Raw genomic sequence first — 19,186 nt, 5'->3', positions numbered from 1 at the left:
AAAGCTAAAGTGTTGTACTTACCCACTTCCAGAGTAAGCACGCTAGAAAAAGCTAGGGCTGGTGCATTCAGTTGTAAGTGAATTTTTAATTCTGTGCTATGCCTTAATTACAACCAAACAACTTCTTCGATCCTGAAAATTTAATTTTACAATTGTGGAATCTCATTCCTTCAGATATTACTGAGTGTTGGAGATTTAAACGAAGTTAAAATAAATTTTTAAACTTTTTCATTTATTGTTCTTTCTTAATCTCATCTGTTTCAACCAATCTTTTCTTTTTTATATGATTTAAATTGAATTTATTCCTGCTTTATACTTATTGGTTTAGGTCCTGCATCACAAAATTCAACTCAATGGTGCCCATTGTTTCAATGTGATAGGTGCCAGTTTAGGTGAAAAATGGTGTCAGCATTGCTCCCGCCCACTTCTGGTGTGGTCCGCACCAAACACCATCTTGTTGAGGGCGTTAGCACAGGCTTTATATGCATATGCCTGAAGTATGCAGAGTAGGCAGATCATGGCTTAAGCATCTAACCCTGATTCGACACCCTACCTGCCATTTTCAACCTTGCCATGCTAGTTAATGCCCTCTCTTAAACATGCACAGCTAAACATGCATTCAGTAGCACTAGGGCCCCCCCCCCCCCCACCCAGCCCCCACCAACATCATCATCCAATTTGCAAGTTAGTTGTTTATTACTATCTACTGGCTCTTGCTGAGTTTGTAGAAACACTGGGTTGTTGGAAGAGTTGGTCAAGTCTGCAGTAAGTGGTGCTGGACATTGGGAAGGTATTGGTAGCTACTGAAAGGTCTTTGAGTACACCACTTACTCCCAGTCGTGGGGGCTATAGGTGCAGTCCCCCTTGGGATCCAGCATCAAAGGGAGAAGGAGCAGAGGAAGCAAAGAAGACAAGCAGAGGGAAGAGGAGGATGGCTGTCAACAGGAGGCCTTACCCACCTAGGATCTTCAGGGAACACTTCTTCTGCATGCAGCTACGCCAGGAGCAGAGTGTTTGGTGACTACACTTCACCAAGGAGGTGGTCACAGAACTGCATTACCTCTTGGAAATAGACCTGCAGCTTCAAGTAACGTGAGGAAAGCTCTGCCAGTGGCCATCAAGGTGATCATGGCCCTGAATTTTATTACCAGTGGATCCTTCCAGCTGGAACAGGTGGCATAGCAAACGTCTTGCAGTTTGCCATCCTTTGCTGCATCTGTGATGTCACAGAGGCTCTGTACGCCAGGAAAGAGGATTTCCTCATGTTCTCTCTGAATAGGGAGAAGCAGGTGCAGTGTGCATGGCTTTGCTAGGATAGGGGATTTCCCCTGGTGCAGGATGTCAGTGACTGCACACACATGAATTTGCGAGCGCTGCATCTCAATGCTGAGATGCACTGAAAATGCAAAGTTTACCATGCAGTGAATGTGCAGTTAATGTGCGATCACGGCCAACACAATATACTGGTGAATGTCCGCTATTCTGCCAGCTATTAAAATTCATTCATCCTGCGCCAGTCTGCAGGTCCAACAATCTTTCAGCCACCATATGGAACCAGAGTGTGATTGCTGGGTGACAAGGGCTATCCACTCTACACCTGGCAAATGACTCCCCTCTGCAACTCAACCACACATGGCCAGCATTCATATAATGAGAGCCATACTGCCACGGGGAACATCATTGAGCAGACCTTTGGGGTGCTGAAGCAACAGTTCCACTACCTGGACCTCTCATGAGGAGCCCTCTAGTAGTCGCTGAAGGCGGTTTCCCAACTTGTGGTGGTCTGTTGCATCCTCTTCAAACTTCAGATACTGCCATGGCCACCTGCTTCCATTGTTTTCTCTACACTAATCTGGGGGCCCTCCTGACCTCCTGAGAGAAGGAAACCTTGCTCCTCCTGTCCACCTCCAGCACCAATGACTCAAGTGCAGTGTCTGAAGACCTGAGGCCATGTTCACTAATCCTTTGTGCCATTACTGTTCCTTCCTTCAGATTTTCAAATCCTCTCCAAGCAGGTTCAGCTCCTGCTGCAGGCAGAATGGTAGCCTGGCACGTAATTGAATGCCCTACTGAGACGTGAAGCCACTCGGCAGTGTGCACAGCAAAACACCTACCTTTACCTTCTGACCCCACCCCCCAAAACTGCACAAGCATTCAACTACCACTCTTCACATCATCCCTTACACCCATGACATTAATTTGACCCTGATCCCCCCACCATACTGATAAACTTACTTCCCCCACCCCCCAACTAGCGTTGCGCCTTGTTTCCCTAGACAGGGATCCGAAAGCGTGGGAGTGCTGGCCAACAGGCCGAAGATCACAGCGGGACATCAGGCAGTGATGTGAGCTTAATTAAATCAATCATTTTAATTTATTTAAATATTCAAATTGGTGTCCCATCACCGAGCGGTGGCGGGGCTGCCACAAGGCCTCGCCACCACTGGTAATACTGGACACAGCCCTCCCGGTGTCGGGGTGCGTGGCGGCCCTCTCCCGGAGGCATTTTCCGGCGGCGCTTCCCCCCTACTGGCCACGAAACCAGACGTCGGGAGATCGGTAAAATCCAGCCCATGGTGTGTGCAGCTGACAGTGAGGTGAACAGCGAATGCCGTTCCTGCCCCGCAAAATACAGGCCATTGTCACTAATCTAAACCCTCACTGCCATTTGACTTCCTTACCCCCAAGACGATCCACTGCAGGTCATCCATTGTTTTCACTGAAATTCATTTCACCTTCTTATTCTCACTTTTCAATTTCCCTCATACACATTCTGCCTTACTTTCTTATCCAAAGGAGCTGCATGTTCACTCTAGGGGAAATGTATGCCAATCTGTTACACGCACAGAGGGCTGAATTTTTCCAACTCACCGCCGATCTTGGTGGCGAGCTTGAAAAACGACGCACGTGTGAGATGTGCACCGCTGAGCCGCCACAATATTTAGCGTGGCAGCTCATTTACATGGAGGGGGCGGAATGCCCAATCCGGATGACGTAGATGGGATGGGCGCTCCGTCCCCGGCAATGGCATCTGGTGCCACCGCGCAGGCGCCAGCGCCATTTTGAAAGGACTTCAAGCCTTACAGGTCTTTTGAAATGTACAGGTCTTTAAAAAAATAAATTTAAAACTTTATTATCAGTTTCAATCCCCTCTCTCACCCCTTAATGACTACTCAATTTAATAATTGCCTTCTCCAGATTAATGATAGGCAAGGGGGTGAAAGGTTATCTGGGGTAGTCAGGAACGTGGAGTTGATCAGATCAGCCATGATGTTATTGAATGGTGGAGCAGGCTGGAGGGGTCGATTGGCCTACTCCTGCTCCGAATTCATATGTTCTTATGAACGTATGGTGCTAGTTAGGATATGGGCAGCAGTGTCAAACCCAGGGATGGGGGGAGGGGGGGGGGTGCGTGGGTGGGTGTGTGGGGCACATGTCAGAGGCTTCAGTGGGAAAGGTCAGGAGGGGAAATCAGAGGCCAGGGTATGTGTGGTGCTGGGGGGACCAGATACTCAAAGTCCTCTTGAGGGATGGTGGAAGTCAGGGACCTCAGGGGGAGAATAGGAGGTCTGGCAGGGATCAGAGGCTTGTGGGAAGGACAGTGGGGAGGGGGAGATGCCGGCAAGGTCCTGAGGGGGAAACGAAGGCCTGTGAGGAGGTCAGAGTTCTGATGGGGCTAATCGGAGGCCTGGGGATGAGGTTGGAGGCCTGGGAGCATTGGTTGTGATTGGAGGACTCGTGGGAAAGGTCCAGGGCAGGGTCGTGGTAGTTCTAGATTCTCCCACAAGGGGAAACATCCTTTCCACATCCACCCTGTCAAGACCCCTCAGGATCTTATATGTTTCAATCAAGTCACCTCATACTCTTCTAAATTCTGGCGGATACGAGCCTAGCCTGTCCAATCTTTCCTCGTAAGACAGCCCACCCATTCCAGCTATTAGTCTAGTAAACCTTCTCTGTACTGCCTCCGACGCATTTATATCCTTCCTTAAATAAGGAGACCAGTACTGTACACAGTACTCCAGATGTGGTATCACCAGTGCCCTATATAATTGCAGCATAACCTCCCTATTTTTGTATTCAATTCCCTCACGATAACTAATAACATTCTATTAGCTTTCTTAATTACTTGCTGTACCCGTATACTAACCTTGTGCGATTCATGCACGAAGACACCCAGATTCCTCTGCATCTCAGAGCTCTGCAAACTCTCATCATTTAGATAATATGCTTCTTTTTCACTCTTGCAGCCAAAATGGACAATTTCATATTTTCCCACATTATACTCCATCTTTGCCCACTCACTTAACCTATCTATATCCCTTTGTAGCCCCCTTATGTCCTGTTCACAAGTTACTTTCCTACCTGTCTTTGTGTCAATTTATATAAATGGTAAAACGTTGAGGCCCCAGCACAGATCCCTACGGCACACGACTCGTTACATCTTGCCAACCAGACAATGACCTATTTTTGACTACTCTCTGGCTAGTTAACAGGAAGCAATCATCTATCCATGCCAATATGTTACCTCCAACACCATGAGCTATTATTTTCCGCCATAACCTTTGATGTGGCACCTTATCAAATGCCTACTGGAAACAATACATCCACTGGTTCCCCTTTATCCACAGCCCAGTTACATCTTCAAAAAATTCCAATAAATTGGTTAAACATGATTTCCCTTTCACAAAACCATGTTGGCACTGCCTCGTTACCTCGAATTTTTCTCAGTGCTCTACTATAATGTTTTTAATAATGGCTTCTAATATTTTTCCTATGACAGATGTTAAGCTAACTGGCCTGTAGTTTCCTGCTTTCTGCCTCCCTTTTTGAATAAATGAGTTACATTGTCTATTTTCCAATCTAATTGAGCCTTCCCCGAATTTAGGGAATTTTGGAAAATTAAAACCAAAGCATCAACTATTTCACTAGCCACTTCTTTTAAGACCCTAGGATGAAATCCATCAGGACCCGGGACTTGTCAACCCACAGCTCCAACAATTTGCTCAGTACCACTTCCCTGATTGTAATTTGCTTGAGTTCCTCCCTCCCTTCCATTCCCTGATTTGCAGCTATTTCTGGGATGTTACTTGTATCCACTATGGTTAAGACTGATGCAAAATACCTGTTCAATTCATCTGCCATCTCCTTACTTTCCATTTTTAATTTCCCAGACTCACCTTCTATAGGACCAATGCTCACTTTAACATAGAACAGTACAGCACAGTACAGGCCCTTCGGCCCACGAAGTTGTGTCGAACCATTAATCTACTCTAGGATCAAACTACCTACATACCCTTCATACGACTATCATCCATGTACCTATCCAAGAGTCGCTTAAATGTCCCTAATGTATCTGCTTCTACTACCACCACTGGCAGTACATTCCACGCACCCACCACTCTCTGTGTAAAGAACCTACCTCTGACATCTCCCCGAAACCTTCCTCCAATCACCTTAAAATTATGCCCCCTGGTGATAGCCCTTTCCACCCTGGGAAAATGTCTCTGGCTATCCACTCTATCTATGCCTCTCATCATCTTGTACCCCTCTATCAAGTCACCTCTCATCTTTCTTCCAATGAGAAAAGCCCTCGCTCCCTCAACCTTTCTTCGGAAGACATGCCCTCCAGTCCAGGCAGCATCCTGGTAAATCTCCTCTGCACCCTCTCTAAAGCTAGAGAGCAGAAGTTCTCTAGATTAATCCTGGTGTCCACCCACACCACTAAGGAGACATCTTGGGTGTCTGCTGAATAACAAAGATTGCAAAATGCAACAGAGGGTGCCCAGAGTAGGGAGCTTCCAGGTCCCATTCTAGAAACATGTCACCGGATTGTCCAATGCTTTGCAAGGCTGAAAACATTCATAGTAGTAAAAAATTGTTTGGGGGGTTCAGACCAGGACCCAGATCTAGACACTCAGATTGACCTTGTTTATGCTCTTTCAGCATTTGACATTGTCTCATTTTGTCAGGCATTCTGGATGGTTCTGCCATGCTCGGGATGATGAAGCTCTCAGATTGGTTTTCCCCTCCCTAGCCACCCTCTACCCTGCCTTCTATCACAAGGTGATCTTGTTTGCAACAGACAGAAGTCTGCATGAACTTGCAGAAATGGCCAAACACACTGGGACCCAGCCTAACTCCTGCCTCTCTGCCAGACTTATGGTCAGAGGATATCGGATGGGCCGATGTTTGCCCCGAGTGATTCTGTTGAGTCAGATTGGACATAAACCAAGGGAGAATAAAGTTATGGAAATGAACTATGGAAGAGAGAGGCTGGAGGAGAATGGGACGGTCAACGGTGTCAAAGACAGCAGTGTCATTGAAACAGGGCAGTGAGGTGTGGTCACAGTCACACAGGATTAGTACTTGGAACTATGATGTTGTTGCTATTACAGAGACTTGGTTGAGGGAAGGACAGGATTGGCAGCTAAATGTTCCAGGATTTAGAAGTTTCAGGCGGGATAGAGGGGGATGTAAAAGGGTGGGGGAGTTGCATTACTGGTGAAGGAGAATATCACAGCTGTACTGCGGGAGGACACCTCAGAGGGGTCATGCAGCGAGGCAATATGGGTGGAGCTCAGGAATAGGAAGGGTGCAGTCACGATGTTGGGGGTTTACTACAGGCCTCCCAACAGCCAATGGGAGGTAGAGGAGCAGATATGTAGACAGATTTTGGAAAGATGTAAAGGTAACAGGGTTGTAGTGGTGGGTGATTTTAATTTCCCCTATATTGACTGGGACTCACTTAGTGCTAGGGGCTTGGATGGGGCAGAATTTGTAAGGAGCATCCAGGAGGGCTTCTTGAAACAATACGTAGATAGTCCAACTAGGGATGGGGCCGTACTGGACCTGGTATTGGGGAATGAGCCCGGCCAGGTGGTCGAAGTTTCAGTAGGGGAGCATTTCGGGAACAGTGACCATAATTCCATAAGTTTTAAGGAACTTGTGGATAAGGATAAGAGTAGTCCTTGGGTGAAGGTGCTAAATTGGGGGAAGGCTAATTATAACAATATTAGGCAGGAACTGAAGAATTTAGATTGGGGGCGGCTGTTTGAGGGTAAATCAACATCTGACATGTGAGAGTCTTTCAAACATCAGTTGATTAGAATCCAGGACCAGCATGTTCCTGTGAGGAAGAAGGATAAGTTTGGCAAGTTTCGGGAACCTTGGATAACGAAGGATATTGTGAGCCTCGTCAAAAAGAAAAAGGAAGCATTCGTAAGGGCTGGAAGGCTAGGAACAGACGAATCTCTTGAGGAATACAAAGACAGTAGGAAGGAACTTAAGCAAGGAGTCAGGAGGGCTAAAATGGGTTATGAGAAGTCATTGGCAAACAGGATTAAGGAAAATCCCAAGGCTTTTTATACGTATATAAAGAGCAAGAGGGTAGCCAGGGAAAGGGTTGGCCCACTCAAGAACAGAGAAGGGAATCTATGTGTGGAGCCAGAGGAAATGGGCGAGGTACTAAATGAGTACTTTGCATCAGTATTCACCAAGGAGAAGGATTTGGTGGATGATGAGCCTAGGGAAGGGAGTGTAGATAGTCTCAGTCATCTCATTATCAAAAAGGAGGAGGTGTTGGGTGTCTTGCAAAGCATTAAGGTAGATAAGTCCCCAGGGCCTGATGGGATCTACCCCAGAATACTGAGGGAGGCAAGGGAAGAAATTGCTGGGGCCTTGACAGTAATCTTTGCATCCTCATTGGCTACAGGTGAGGTCCCAGAGGACTGGAGAATAGCCAATGTTGTTCCTTTGTTTAAGAAGGGTAGCAAGGATAATCCAGGAAATTATAGGCCGGTGAGCCTTACGTCAGTGGTAGGGAAATTATTAGTAAGGATTCTTCGGGACAGGATTTACTCCCATTTGGAAACAAATGGATTTATTAGCGAGAGGCAGCATGGTTTTGAGAAGGGGAGGTCGTGTCTCACTAATTTGATTGAGTTTTTTGAGGAAGTGACAAAGATGATTGATGAAGGAAGGGCAGTGGATGTTATCTATATGGACTTCAGTAAAGCCTTTGACAAGGTCCCTCATGGCAGACTGGTACAAAAGGTGAAGTCACATGGGATCAGAGGGGAGCTGGCAAGATGGATACAGAACTGGCTTGGTCATAGAAGACAGAGGGTAGCAGTGGAAGGGTGCTTTTCTGAATGGAGGGATGTGACTAGTGGTGTTCCGCAGGGATCAGTGCTGGGACCTTTGCTGTTTGTAGTATATATAAATGATTTGGAGGAAAATGTAGCTGGCCTGATTAATAAGTTTGCGGACGACACAAAGGTTGGTGGAGCTGCGGACAGTGATGAGGATTGTCAGAGGATACAGCAGGATATAGGTCGGTTGGAGACATGGGTGGTGAAATGGCAGATGGAGTTTAATTCGGACAAATGTGAGGTAATGCATTTTGGAAGGTCTAATGCAGGTGGGAAGTATACAGTAAATGGCAGAACCCTTAGGAGTATTGACAGGCAGAGAGTATAAAAATAGACAAGTCATGCTTCAGCTGTACAGAACTTTAGTTAAGCCACACTTAGAATATTGCATGCAATTCTGGTCGCCACACTACCAGAAGGATGTGGAGGCTTTGGAGAAGGTACAGAAGAGGTTTACCAGGATGTTGCCTGGTCTGGAGGGCATTAGCTATGAGGAGAGGTTGGATAAACTCGGATTGTTTTCACTGGAACGACGGAGGTGGAGGGGCGACATGATAGAGGTTTACAAAGTTATAAGCGGCATGGACAGAGTGGATAGTCAGAAGCTTTTCCCAGGGTGAAAGAGCCAGTTACTAGGGGACATAGGTTTAAGGTGAGAGGGGCAAAGTTTAGAGGGGATGTGCGAGGCAAGTTCTTTACACAGAGGGTGGTGAGTGCCTGGAACTTGTTGCCGGGGGAGGTGGTGGAAGCAGGTACCATAGAGATGTTTAAGAGGCATCTTGACAAATACATGAATAGGATGGGAATAGAGGGATACGGACCCCGGAAGTGAAGAAGGTTTTAGTTTAGGCAGGCATCAAGATCGGCGCAGGCTTGGAGGGCCGAATGGCCTGTTCCTGTGCTGTACTGTTCTTTGTTCTTTGTTTGATATATCATTAATGATTCATGGACTTCAGAGATCAAGGGCTGATTCGAGACACCTTGGACAAGAAATTAATCAGGGTGTTGTTTTGCCAGCTTCATGTAGATTGTCACCGCTTTTGGGATTTTCCACTAAAAGGGATGAAAGGTATGGAATGTACATACTCCAATTTCGGTGCGCATATTCAGAGTGGATGGCAATGCTGGCGTGATCTCAGAGGTTACATTTTCCATCATTTCACATCATTGCTAAGGGCTAGCTGAAGATCCTTTATATTTTAAATCTGTCCCTTAAGGAGCCCAGTTAATTATGGGGTGAGTTATTTACTCCTTTCTCCACAAGATATTACATTATTTCTTCAAAAGGCCCTGCTTTTACTACTAATCTGCAGCCAGCCCACCCTGTTGCTGAGGTCTACAGTAGCCATTTTCCCCTTTTGTTTTATTCGTTTGTGGGATGTGGGCATCGCTAGCTGGGCCAGCATTTCTTGCCCATCCCTAATTGCCCTTGAACTGAATGGCTTGCTAGGCCATTTCAGAGGGCATTTAAGAGTCAACCGGGTCTGGAGTCACATGTAGGTCAGACCAGGTAAGGACAGCAGATTTCCTTCCTTAAAGGACATTAGTGATCCAGATGAGTTCAAATGACAATGGTTTCATGGTCACTATTAGACTAGCTTTCAAATCCAGATTTATTAATTGAATTCAAATTTCACCATCTGCCGTGGTGGGATTTGAACCTGTGGCCACTGAGCATTAGCCTGGGCTCTAGATTACTAACCCAGTGACATTACCAGTTTGCCACCACCCCTCCCGCAAAGGCAGACTCTCAGCACAGGCAGAATACAGTCGGGTGTCCTTCCTGTAAAGAAAGCTAATGAGGCTGACCTCAGGAAGTTTGTTAAGACCAAAACCAGGTTGATTGGGTGTGTAGAAAGCCTGCTACAGCTGCAGCAGTGGAGCCACTTCTGTGGAAAATTTGCATCTTATTTTTGGGATGACTATTTCCTCATTCACCTTATCGTTTCAAAGTTTTTTTTAAACTTTGAATTGTCTGTGGCCCTTCATATTAGGTTCACTGAAATCTTTTTATTCATCTCAAAGAAGTTAAATAGTGTAGGGTACAGTCTCTACACCTGTGCCTGAAATTGGCCAAATCGAGGAATTTCAAGTGCAAATTATGTTCAGTGCAAATCGAGTTCCGGCAATCTTTTACTCTGGTTTCAAAAACATTGCACTCAAAACTTTCCCTGCTCACAAAACGGGCCATAGCCCCAGATCAAATTAATCACGACTGCAAGTTCTGCTAATTGCACTCATTTGTGGGTCTTCAAGGAGGCTCTTAAATTCAAGCATATTTTTTTAGGTGCAAAGGCACTAGTACATTTAAAAGTATTTACATATTTAAAAATATTTAATTTACTTAGAAACTGACTACTGTAACCAATGTAACTCGGAAATAGTTCATTATAGTTTGTTCAAGTCAGTTTCAGTTATTTAAAATAATACTACTCAGATGGTGGAGTAGACCCTGATTAAAATGCTTATTTTTTTGTGATAAACATATTTTGAGTTATATTAATAAAACTGTACCACATTACCCCTCTTGAATATATAAATGAATTTTTTTTAATGATCAAGGAAAATTACATTCTAAAATGCTGCCCGATTGCGTGGGTACATGGAAGATTTTGTTCTCGACGATATGCAAATGAGTTTGAGCAGAAACCTGAGCAAAATATTCAATTCCGAAAACTAGCGCAATTTGGGCCCAGATTACTGATTGCCCCCAAAATGGTAACTCTATCCCTGTGGTCTTCCTGAGGGAGCATCTGGATAAAAAGTTCTGCGCTAAAACTATTATCTAAATGACAGTAAGTGCTTTAGAATGGACACAGAAATAGTTGCTTGCACCCCAAAACAAAATTATACTTTATTCATAAAAATCTGTAAAAAAAAACATTACAAAACAGTTCAAAACAGCACCAAGTTGACATTCCAGAAAGTGCAAAGGAAAACAGTTTTCTTCAATAGAGGAGTGAGTTCCCTCACAACCCTGCCATTCCATTTTACATGCCATGTACATTTTACAGCAAAACCGCATTTGGTGTATACAGCCCGAGGGGTTTTCCATAGGTCCAGTTCCTCAGTTCACTATGGCAGGAGGACCTTACACAGTGGTCTTTCCCCATTGAGCCTTTGCGGTGGCTGCCCCAAGCTTTAGTGCGTCCTTCAGCACGTTGTCCTGGACCTTGGAATATGCCAGTCTGCAATACTCGGTCGCGGACAACTCTTAACACTGGAAGACCAGCAAGTTTCGGGCAGACCAAAGAGTGTCTTTCACCGAATTGATGATCCTCCAGCAGCAGTTGATGTTTATCTCAGTGTGCATTCCTGGGAACTGCCCATAGAGCACAGAGACCTGTGTTACAGAGCTGCTTGGGATGAACCTGGACAAAAACCACTGCATCTCTTTTCACACCTACTTTGCAAAGGCACATGGAGGTGGGCAACAGTCTCTTCCCCACCATAGCCACCTCGAGGGCAGCATGCAAAGGCGATGAGATTCTGGGTGTGTAGGAAGGATCTGATAGATCTTACCACCAGCCAAGCTACGTCTTGGTGCTTGTTGGAAAGTTCTGGTGATGAGGCAATCTGCCAAATGACTTTGACCGTCTGCTTGGGGAACCATCCGACAGGATCCACCATCTCCTTATCCCATAGGGCTTTGAGGACATTCCATGCAGACCACTGCCTGATGGATTGGTGGTCAAAGGTGTTTTCCTGCACAAACATTTCCACGAAGGATAGGTGGTATGGCATGGTCCAACTGGATGGAGCGTTCCACGGCAATGTGACCAGACCCATCCTTCGCAACATCGGGGACAAATGGAACCTCAGCACGTAGTGACACTTGGTGTTTGCGTACTGGGGCTCTATGCACAGCTTGATGCAGCCACACACGAAGGTGGTCATCAGGATGAGGGCTAACGTTGGGTACATTTTTTCCGCCCTTATCCAGAGGTTGGAACATCATGTCCCTCCAGACCCGGTCCATTTTGCATCTCCAGATAAAGCAGAAAATGGCTCCGATGACTGCCACGGCGCAGGAGTGGGGTATGGGCCAGACCTGTGCCACATACAGCAACAACGTGAACGCCTTGCACCTGATGACCAGGTTTTTACTCACAATGGAGAGAGAACACTGCACCCACAAGCTCAGTTTATGGTGCACTTGCTCCTTCCAAGTTTTGGCGTATGCCCCGACCCTTCCAAACCATATCCCCAGCAGCTTCAGGTAGTCTGATCTGACAGTGAAGGGGACAAAGGATCGGTCTTCCCAGTTCCTAAAGAACATGGCCTCACTAAAACCTTTGATTTTTTTTTTTTTATTTCCAAAATATACTTTATTCATAAAAATCTGTAAAAATTACATTGCCAAACAGTTTCTAAACAGCACCAAAAAATACAAACATTGCAAGGGAGATCAGTTTCCTTCAATACTGTCATGTGTTTCTTCCCAACCCTTCCGTTTCACAATTGTCATGTCAATTACAGTTTTACATTTACAGCAATTGAGAATATTAACGATACAGTTCGAGGGGTTTCCCATTGATCCAGCCCCTCAGTCCAGCTTGGTGGGGGAACCTTACACTGTGGTCTTTCCCCATTGAGCCTTTGCTGCGGCTGCCCCAAGCTTTAGTGCGTCCCTCAGCACGTAGTCCTGGACCTTGGAATGTGCCAGTCTGCAACATTCGGTGGTGGACAACTCTTTGCGCTGGAAGACCAGCAAGTTTCGGGCAGACCAAAGGGCGTCTTTCACCGAATTGATAGTCCTCCAGCAGCAGTTGATGTTTGTCTCGGTGTGCGTCCCTGGGAACAGCCCGTAGAACACAGACTCCTGTGTTACAGAGCTGCTTGGGATGAACCTTGACAAAAACCACTGCATCTCTTTCCACAGCTGCTTTGCAAAGGCACATTCCAGGAGGAGGTGGGCGACCGTCTCTTCCCCACCACAGCCAACGCGGGGGCACTGTGCGGAGGGGGTGAGACTTCGGGTGTGCATGAAGGATCTGACGGGGAGGGCCCTTCTCACCACCAGCCAAGCTACGTCTTGGTGCTTGTTTGAAAGTTCTGGTGATGAGGCATTCCGCCAAATGACTTTGACGGTCTGCTCGGGGAACTAAAACCTTTGATAAAAATAACATTTATTCCTGCTGGTTCCAGTTTCAACACTCTGTCAGCCCCGCTTCGTCCATCTCACAAAAACGCACCCACATTCTGGTCATAGTAATTTAATTCCACAGCTGAACAAGAGGGAAAGCCAGTAAAACAAGTTGATGGTAACAGTTCACAGCCATCAACACAATATAGTCAGCTCCACCCAGTACTGTATGTAAATTAGACTTAAGTAAATTCTTGAGGGAATTTTGTTCCCAGTCTCATTTGCTCAACACCGCACCTATCAATCTTTTATTCCTTGCAATTGACTTTCTTTTTCACCTACAGTGTCCACATACTACCAGAGTGAGCCAACACAGTTCAGGTTCTTGGAAAAGAAATCAAACAACATCCATTTTAAGAGGCTTGTAATATCCTGTTCTTTTCCCACGGTCTATATAAGGCAAGCCTGGGCTTTACATTTGATTTGTTTTTTTCCCCAGTCTCAGATTAAATATCCCACTTGCCCCACACTTATTTAACCTCTTGATTTCTGACGATTTATAATAGTTCCAGAGTTTATTGCTTTTGGTTAGAACAAGCAGTAAAATTTGTTATTTTATTAAAATTTGCTTCAGAATTCTAAAATTGACAGAACAAATCTTCAACTAAAATACAGTCACCATTTCAAGCATGTGTGACAGATCATAACATGGCACAGTGCAACAGATATCTTTCCTTCACTGCCCACACTTGCCCTGATTGCCTTCATTGCCTCCACTTTATTCTCAGCCAAGAACTTGAAGAGATGTCACTGATTTCTCAGGCTCAGATTTAATTGGTCCTCAGGCATTTTTGACCCCACGTCTGTGTCTGGAGTCTCGTCACATGCAGCAACTGAGGTACTGTCAACACTGAATCAAGGAACTGTCATTCCTCTGACAAGCTTGGAGAATCTTAAAGAGAATTGCAATTTTCAAAGAGGCATATGGGAGGAATTTTGAGTCTGCGTAGGGAGTTAAATCCCCTAAAAGTGAAGCCAGGTGAGGATCCCAACATCATCCCGCCCTGTTCTGGGTTTCACTGGGCAGGTCTAGAGCTGAGTGGGGAACTCCCTTGCAGCTGTCGGGTAAGTCACTTAAATATTCTAATATATAATTAATGACTGTTTTAACCAAGGATTCTGGCTTTAACAGCCAGTGGACCTATTTCCTGAGCTATCAGCAACTCACTAGTGTCACCAAGACGAGTGCACAGGGGGAAGAGCTTCTTCAGTGAAAATGACAGGCTGAGAAGGCTTTGATCAGTGAAACGGAAGAGGTCCAGCCATGGCTAGGTGGGAGGCTGCTGCTCCTTCTCAGAGAATGCTATCACTGCTTGACAGATGATTTCCAACTTCTAGGAAGTCACACCACCTGTCTAACACTTCATTCACTTTCAGCTGCACTTCCCTGCTACCAGTCTTCACCATGGCATGGGAGCAGCTTATGCAACTGCACCTTGCACCTCTGATGAAGAACAAGCGGAGCAGTAACACCAACAAAAACAGCACCAGTAGTAACACCAGCATCAGCTACCTTCTCCTTTGCCACATGCCCCTCCACAAGGCAGAGAGGTTGGTCATAGAGCTCCAGCTCCAAGGAGGCGAGATCCCCAACACAGAGTATACAGGTAGAGATTTGGCTTTCTTGACATGTGTGAACGCCAGTGCCTCGGGGCTCAGGCTTTCACGGGGCTCAGGACCCCCATTTGGTTTCAATGTTGGGGTCCCAAAGCCCATGGTAAACTTCAGCCCAATGAGTCTATAAGTCACCGTAGGAATTTGCAAGCAGCTATAGTTCCATGCATTTGGCTATTTTGACCGTTTTCCCACAGTGGCCTGAAGAGGACAGGCCAGGTGAAGCATAACTGTGGTAAAAATTCGTATAGCCCATTTTTGGGCGCAGAGGGTTTGTGACCTGCCCACACCTGTTGCCATTGAGGCAGTCAGAATACATGCTTGGTGCTGCCTTCTCATGTACCTGATTGTAGCATTGATCTGAGTGAGGCCTGCTCTGCTGGCTGCCTAAGTGCTCAGCAGAGTGTGCTGATAACACAAGGTGCAATCAGCCTGCTCTTCTTAAAGACAGTCTGTCCCTCTTAAAGGAGAGCTGCACTCAGTGGAAGGAAGCTGCTGCTGGCTGCCTGTACTGACACTGGCTGAATGTAGAACTGCACAAATGACACACCAGGGAAAAGAGAGAGATCCTAGATTCACAGATATGGTGTTGGAGGCCTTAGTGGTGAAGATGGATAGGAAGAAAGATGCCATTTTTCTACAGCGGAGAGGGAGACAGGATGCCCTCAAAGACCGCCCTCCGAAGGGAATGGGAGCAGGGGATCAGGGAAATCAATGCAAGGAATCTGGCCCCAAGGACCTGGCAGCAGTGCCACAAGAAGTTTAATGTCCTAACAGGGAGGGTAAAGGTCTATGAATGCGTCTTCACATGACATCTCCTATCCACTGTTCCACCAAGCTCTCAAGTTGCTCAATGCACCATACCCTCAGCATTCACCCATCATCAGTCCCTGGCACTCAGGACTCATAGCTAACATCCAGAAACACCACCTCACCCTCACACACTTACCAATCTGCCTCCCAACAGCTCCAGCTATTCAGCTGTGGGAGGTACATCACCCAAACACAGTGCTACACAATCACTGACATTCTTCCCCCTCTCTTTCAGGACAAGGTTGCCCACAATAGAAGGGAGTAGAACATAACAGGTACGGGACAAGGATGCCTGCATCTCCTGAGCCCTATGGAGGGTTGGTTCATCGCATTATGGGGCCAACTGCGACAGAGCATGTGGCCACTGGTGTCATTGAGAATATTGAGGATGATGGTATGTTCCTGCCTTATGTCCCTTCTCAACTCCCAGCTTACCCTCATCTGCTATCTGGCATGATGAACAAGCTGGTGATGGTGTGACCATGGACCTCCCCCCATCCTTCCCTCACCAAACTTTCTCCTTTCTGATTCTCTGTTGTCAGATACTCAAGAACTGCCACCTGCTCAGCCATGGCAGCTCCAGGAGGAAGAGAGAGAGCAACACCACAGTGCTGATGAAGAAGCACCATCACTTGATCAGACACTCTCAGCCAGCAGCTCAGATACTGGCACTGCACACACCTTACAGGCGAGAATAGAGTTGGGATCTGCATGTGGTGAGTCACTGGGCACAAGTGAGCCACAGCCAGGCCAGGGAAAGGATACTTTATGTGCCAGGTCACTGGAGGGTGAGACGGCAGACAAGTTCTGCGACAGGGGACTCAGATGAGGACACCAATGGGCCGGTCTACAGGAGAGTACCGATGAAGATGCATGACAAGATACTTGGTGCATTGGCTGGCTTCCCAGACTGCCTCCTGTCACTGTCAAGGAGCAAGAAGGAGTCCAGCTCCAACTTTGCAGACGGCATGGTGCAGAGCATGCCCTTTCTGTAGACTCTGCCCCATCTCCCTGTTGTGTTGCAGATCCAGAGGCACTGCCACTGCTGCCACCTTACCCATTGCAGCCTTTATGTGGACAGGTCACCAAATCCTCTGCTCTCCCTATCAAGATGCAACAATATTCCTTGCCAGATCTAGCAACTCACCATCTCTTTGACCTAGAAGAACAAGGGTAGCAGATGTATGGCAACACCACCATCTGCAAGATTCCCTCCAAGTTACACACCATCCTGACTTGGAAATATATCGCTGTTCCTTCACTGTCACTGGATCAAAATCCTGGAACTCCCTCCCTAACAGCACTGTGGGTGTACCTATACCACATGGACTGCAGTGGTTCAAGAAGGCAGCTCACCACCACCTTCTAAAAAGCAATTAGGGATGGGCAACAAATGCTGGCCTTGACAGCAATGCCCACATCCCATGAAAAAAAAACTCCAAAAGAACTCCACAGTACTTCTAGAGACTTTGCAAGAGCAGAAATGAATGTAAATCACCTTATGTGCAAGTTGAGTGCCTGGTCCTTTAAATAACCCGAGTTGCAGATTGCTCTTACAGCTGTATGCATGTTCTTTGGTGAGGGACTAGTGAATAAGTTGAATGGGCGGGCGTGGTCCAAGTTTGGAAATCGTGCATCAAATCAGCCAGTAAGCCTGATTGGTGTCACAATCTGGCCAGTTGGGAAGTTTCTGGCACACACATGACACGCCTGCATGAGCACTCTTCCCAGCATGAGATAGCATGTGGGATATGCCGGAAATGGCACCAGGCACTGCGCGCCCTACTCGGAGAGCCTCTAACTTATGTAATGTTGTCTGCAGTGGCACTATGGATCGGAATTTCACACCCAACTCTATTTTAGATCCAAATTAACTGTGAGGAATGCCAACAGAAATTCTGGTGCTAACAAAAAGTTTCACATTATCCTACAAATCTTTGATTTTCATGCCATTACATTGTATCTTAAAAAGATTTGTATTTGCAAAGAAAATCACACTGTCATGCATACAGGCCCCATACCTGCAAATTTGGCCATTTTTCAATAATTCAGACTTTGCTATACATGTCAATAATTTTCTGCTTGTTTTCAGAGGAACAAGAGCCACCTATGGATGATTATGGAATATATGAATTTGTTGCCGTGCCAGAACCGGCAGAGTTTCAACAGGTGGGTGTACTGCTCTGCAGAGCAAGACTGGGTTTACAAACTCAAGGCATTGACAATCAGAGTCAAGCTGCCTGGTTTAAATTTCAACAAAGCTTGGCAGTTGACTGTCGGTCACCGTAAGCCGGTGCATTCTCCATGGCAACATCTCTACCAATCAGAATTCACTTGCCAACCAATCAGCACTCTCTTCTCATGCAGTATAAGTTGTTGTTTTCCCTTACATTGGTTATTCTTGCATATTGTCCTGATGAGTGCAAGACGAAAAGCTTCGACAACTTGTGTCTATTTTCAGCAATACTCAAGTTCTGTCCTACCAAACGACTTAACTAATTCGTAACAAATCATCTAGTGTATTAATAGATATTACTACAGTACCAAAAGTTTTTAACAATATCTAATTGAATGGTCTGGCTGTGCTAATCACCATCTCATGATTTGGGAACTATAAATCCACTTAACATTTTATATGTGCTTTGATGGAATGATAAAATTACAGAGGAGATCACACAGTGAAACAACTTGTAATAGTTTTTATAGATTTTTATTGCTTTTGGCCCTCAAGGAAAAATAAAGGGCTCAATTTTCCAGGCCCCATGAAGACAGGGTTGGAGGTGGGGCGAGGGGGAGCAGGAAAATAGGGGGAAGCATATCAGGATGGCTCTCCTACCCATTACCTCCCGTCCAGGGAACATTTCCAGGAGTGGGCTGGAACCAGAGTCAGCTGCCTGCTCCACATCAGCGGCAGCTAATTAGGGCAATTAAGGATCCACTTAGGGGCCATTTGGCCACAGTACTGGTATTTTCCCGTTATCGGAGCGGCCCCCTGCTGAGTGAGGCAGGCTGGGTGGCTATTGGAGACAGAGGCTCCATGCTACAATGACGGGGCCACGGGGAGAAAAGCCTGCAACCACATTCGTCACTACTCCTGTGGACTGGTTTTACCTCCACCCTAATGGCATTACCAGCTTTGGGCCTCTTTATTTGATGACTTCCACACAGGCAGCCCAGGGCACCTCCACGTTGAGGCACCATCTCTCCTGGCCTAACATTGCTGCAGGCCCTTAGATTGGGCCTCAAGCCTCAGGTTACTGTTCTTAATAGGCCAGCAAGCGCGGAGGGGACCAGTTAGGAGGCCGCTTCTTGCACTGGTGGGCACGCTGATAACATGGGCAGTCTTGGGACCCCAATATGGACCCGATGTTGGGGTCCTGACACCTGCTGGAAAATTCAGCCCAAATTCTACAAAAGTTTGATTTGAGAAATAATGGCCTACCTTATTTTTCCAAAGTAG

At 46.3% G+C, this 19,186-nt stretch overlaps 1 protein-coding gene across 1 annotated transcript in view; it reads left to right on the top strand.

Moving 5' to 3' along the window:
* hepacam2 (HEPACAM family member 2) overlaps window positions 1-19,186 on the top strand; it is a 142,411-nt gene that overhangs the window by 99,529 nt on the left and 23,696 nt on the right. Inside the window, exon 8 of the mRNA XM_068009996.1 lies at window positions 17,819-17,895. Within this exon, the coding sequence (XP_067866097.1) occupies window positions 17,819-17,895 (77 nt within the window). The remainder of the gene's footprint in view (window positions 1-17,818; window positions 17,896-19,186) is intronic.

Source organism: Heterodontus francisci, chromosome 2 (assembly GCF_036365525.1).
Source record: "Heterodontus francisci isolate sHetFra1 chromosome 2, sHetFra1.hap1, whole genome shotgun sequence".
Taxonomy (NCBI): domain Eukaryota; kingdom Metazoa; phylum Chordata; class Chondrichthyes; order Heterodontiformes; family Heterodontidae; genus Heterodontus; species Heterodontus francisci.
This window is presented reverse-complemented; position numbering and strand designations above follow the sequence as displayed.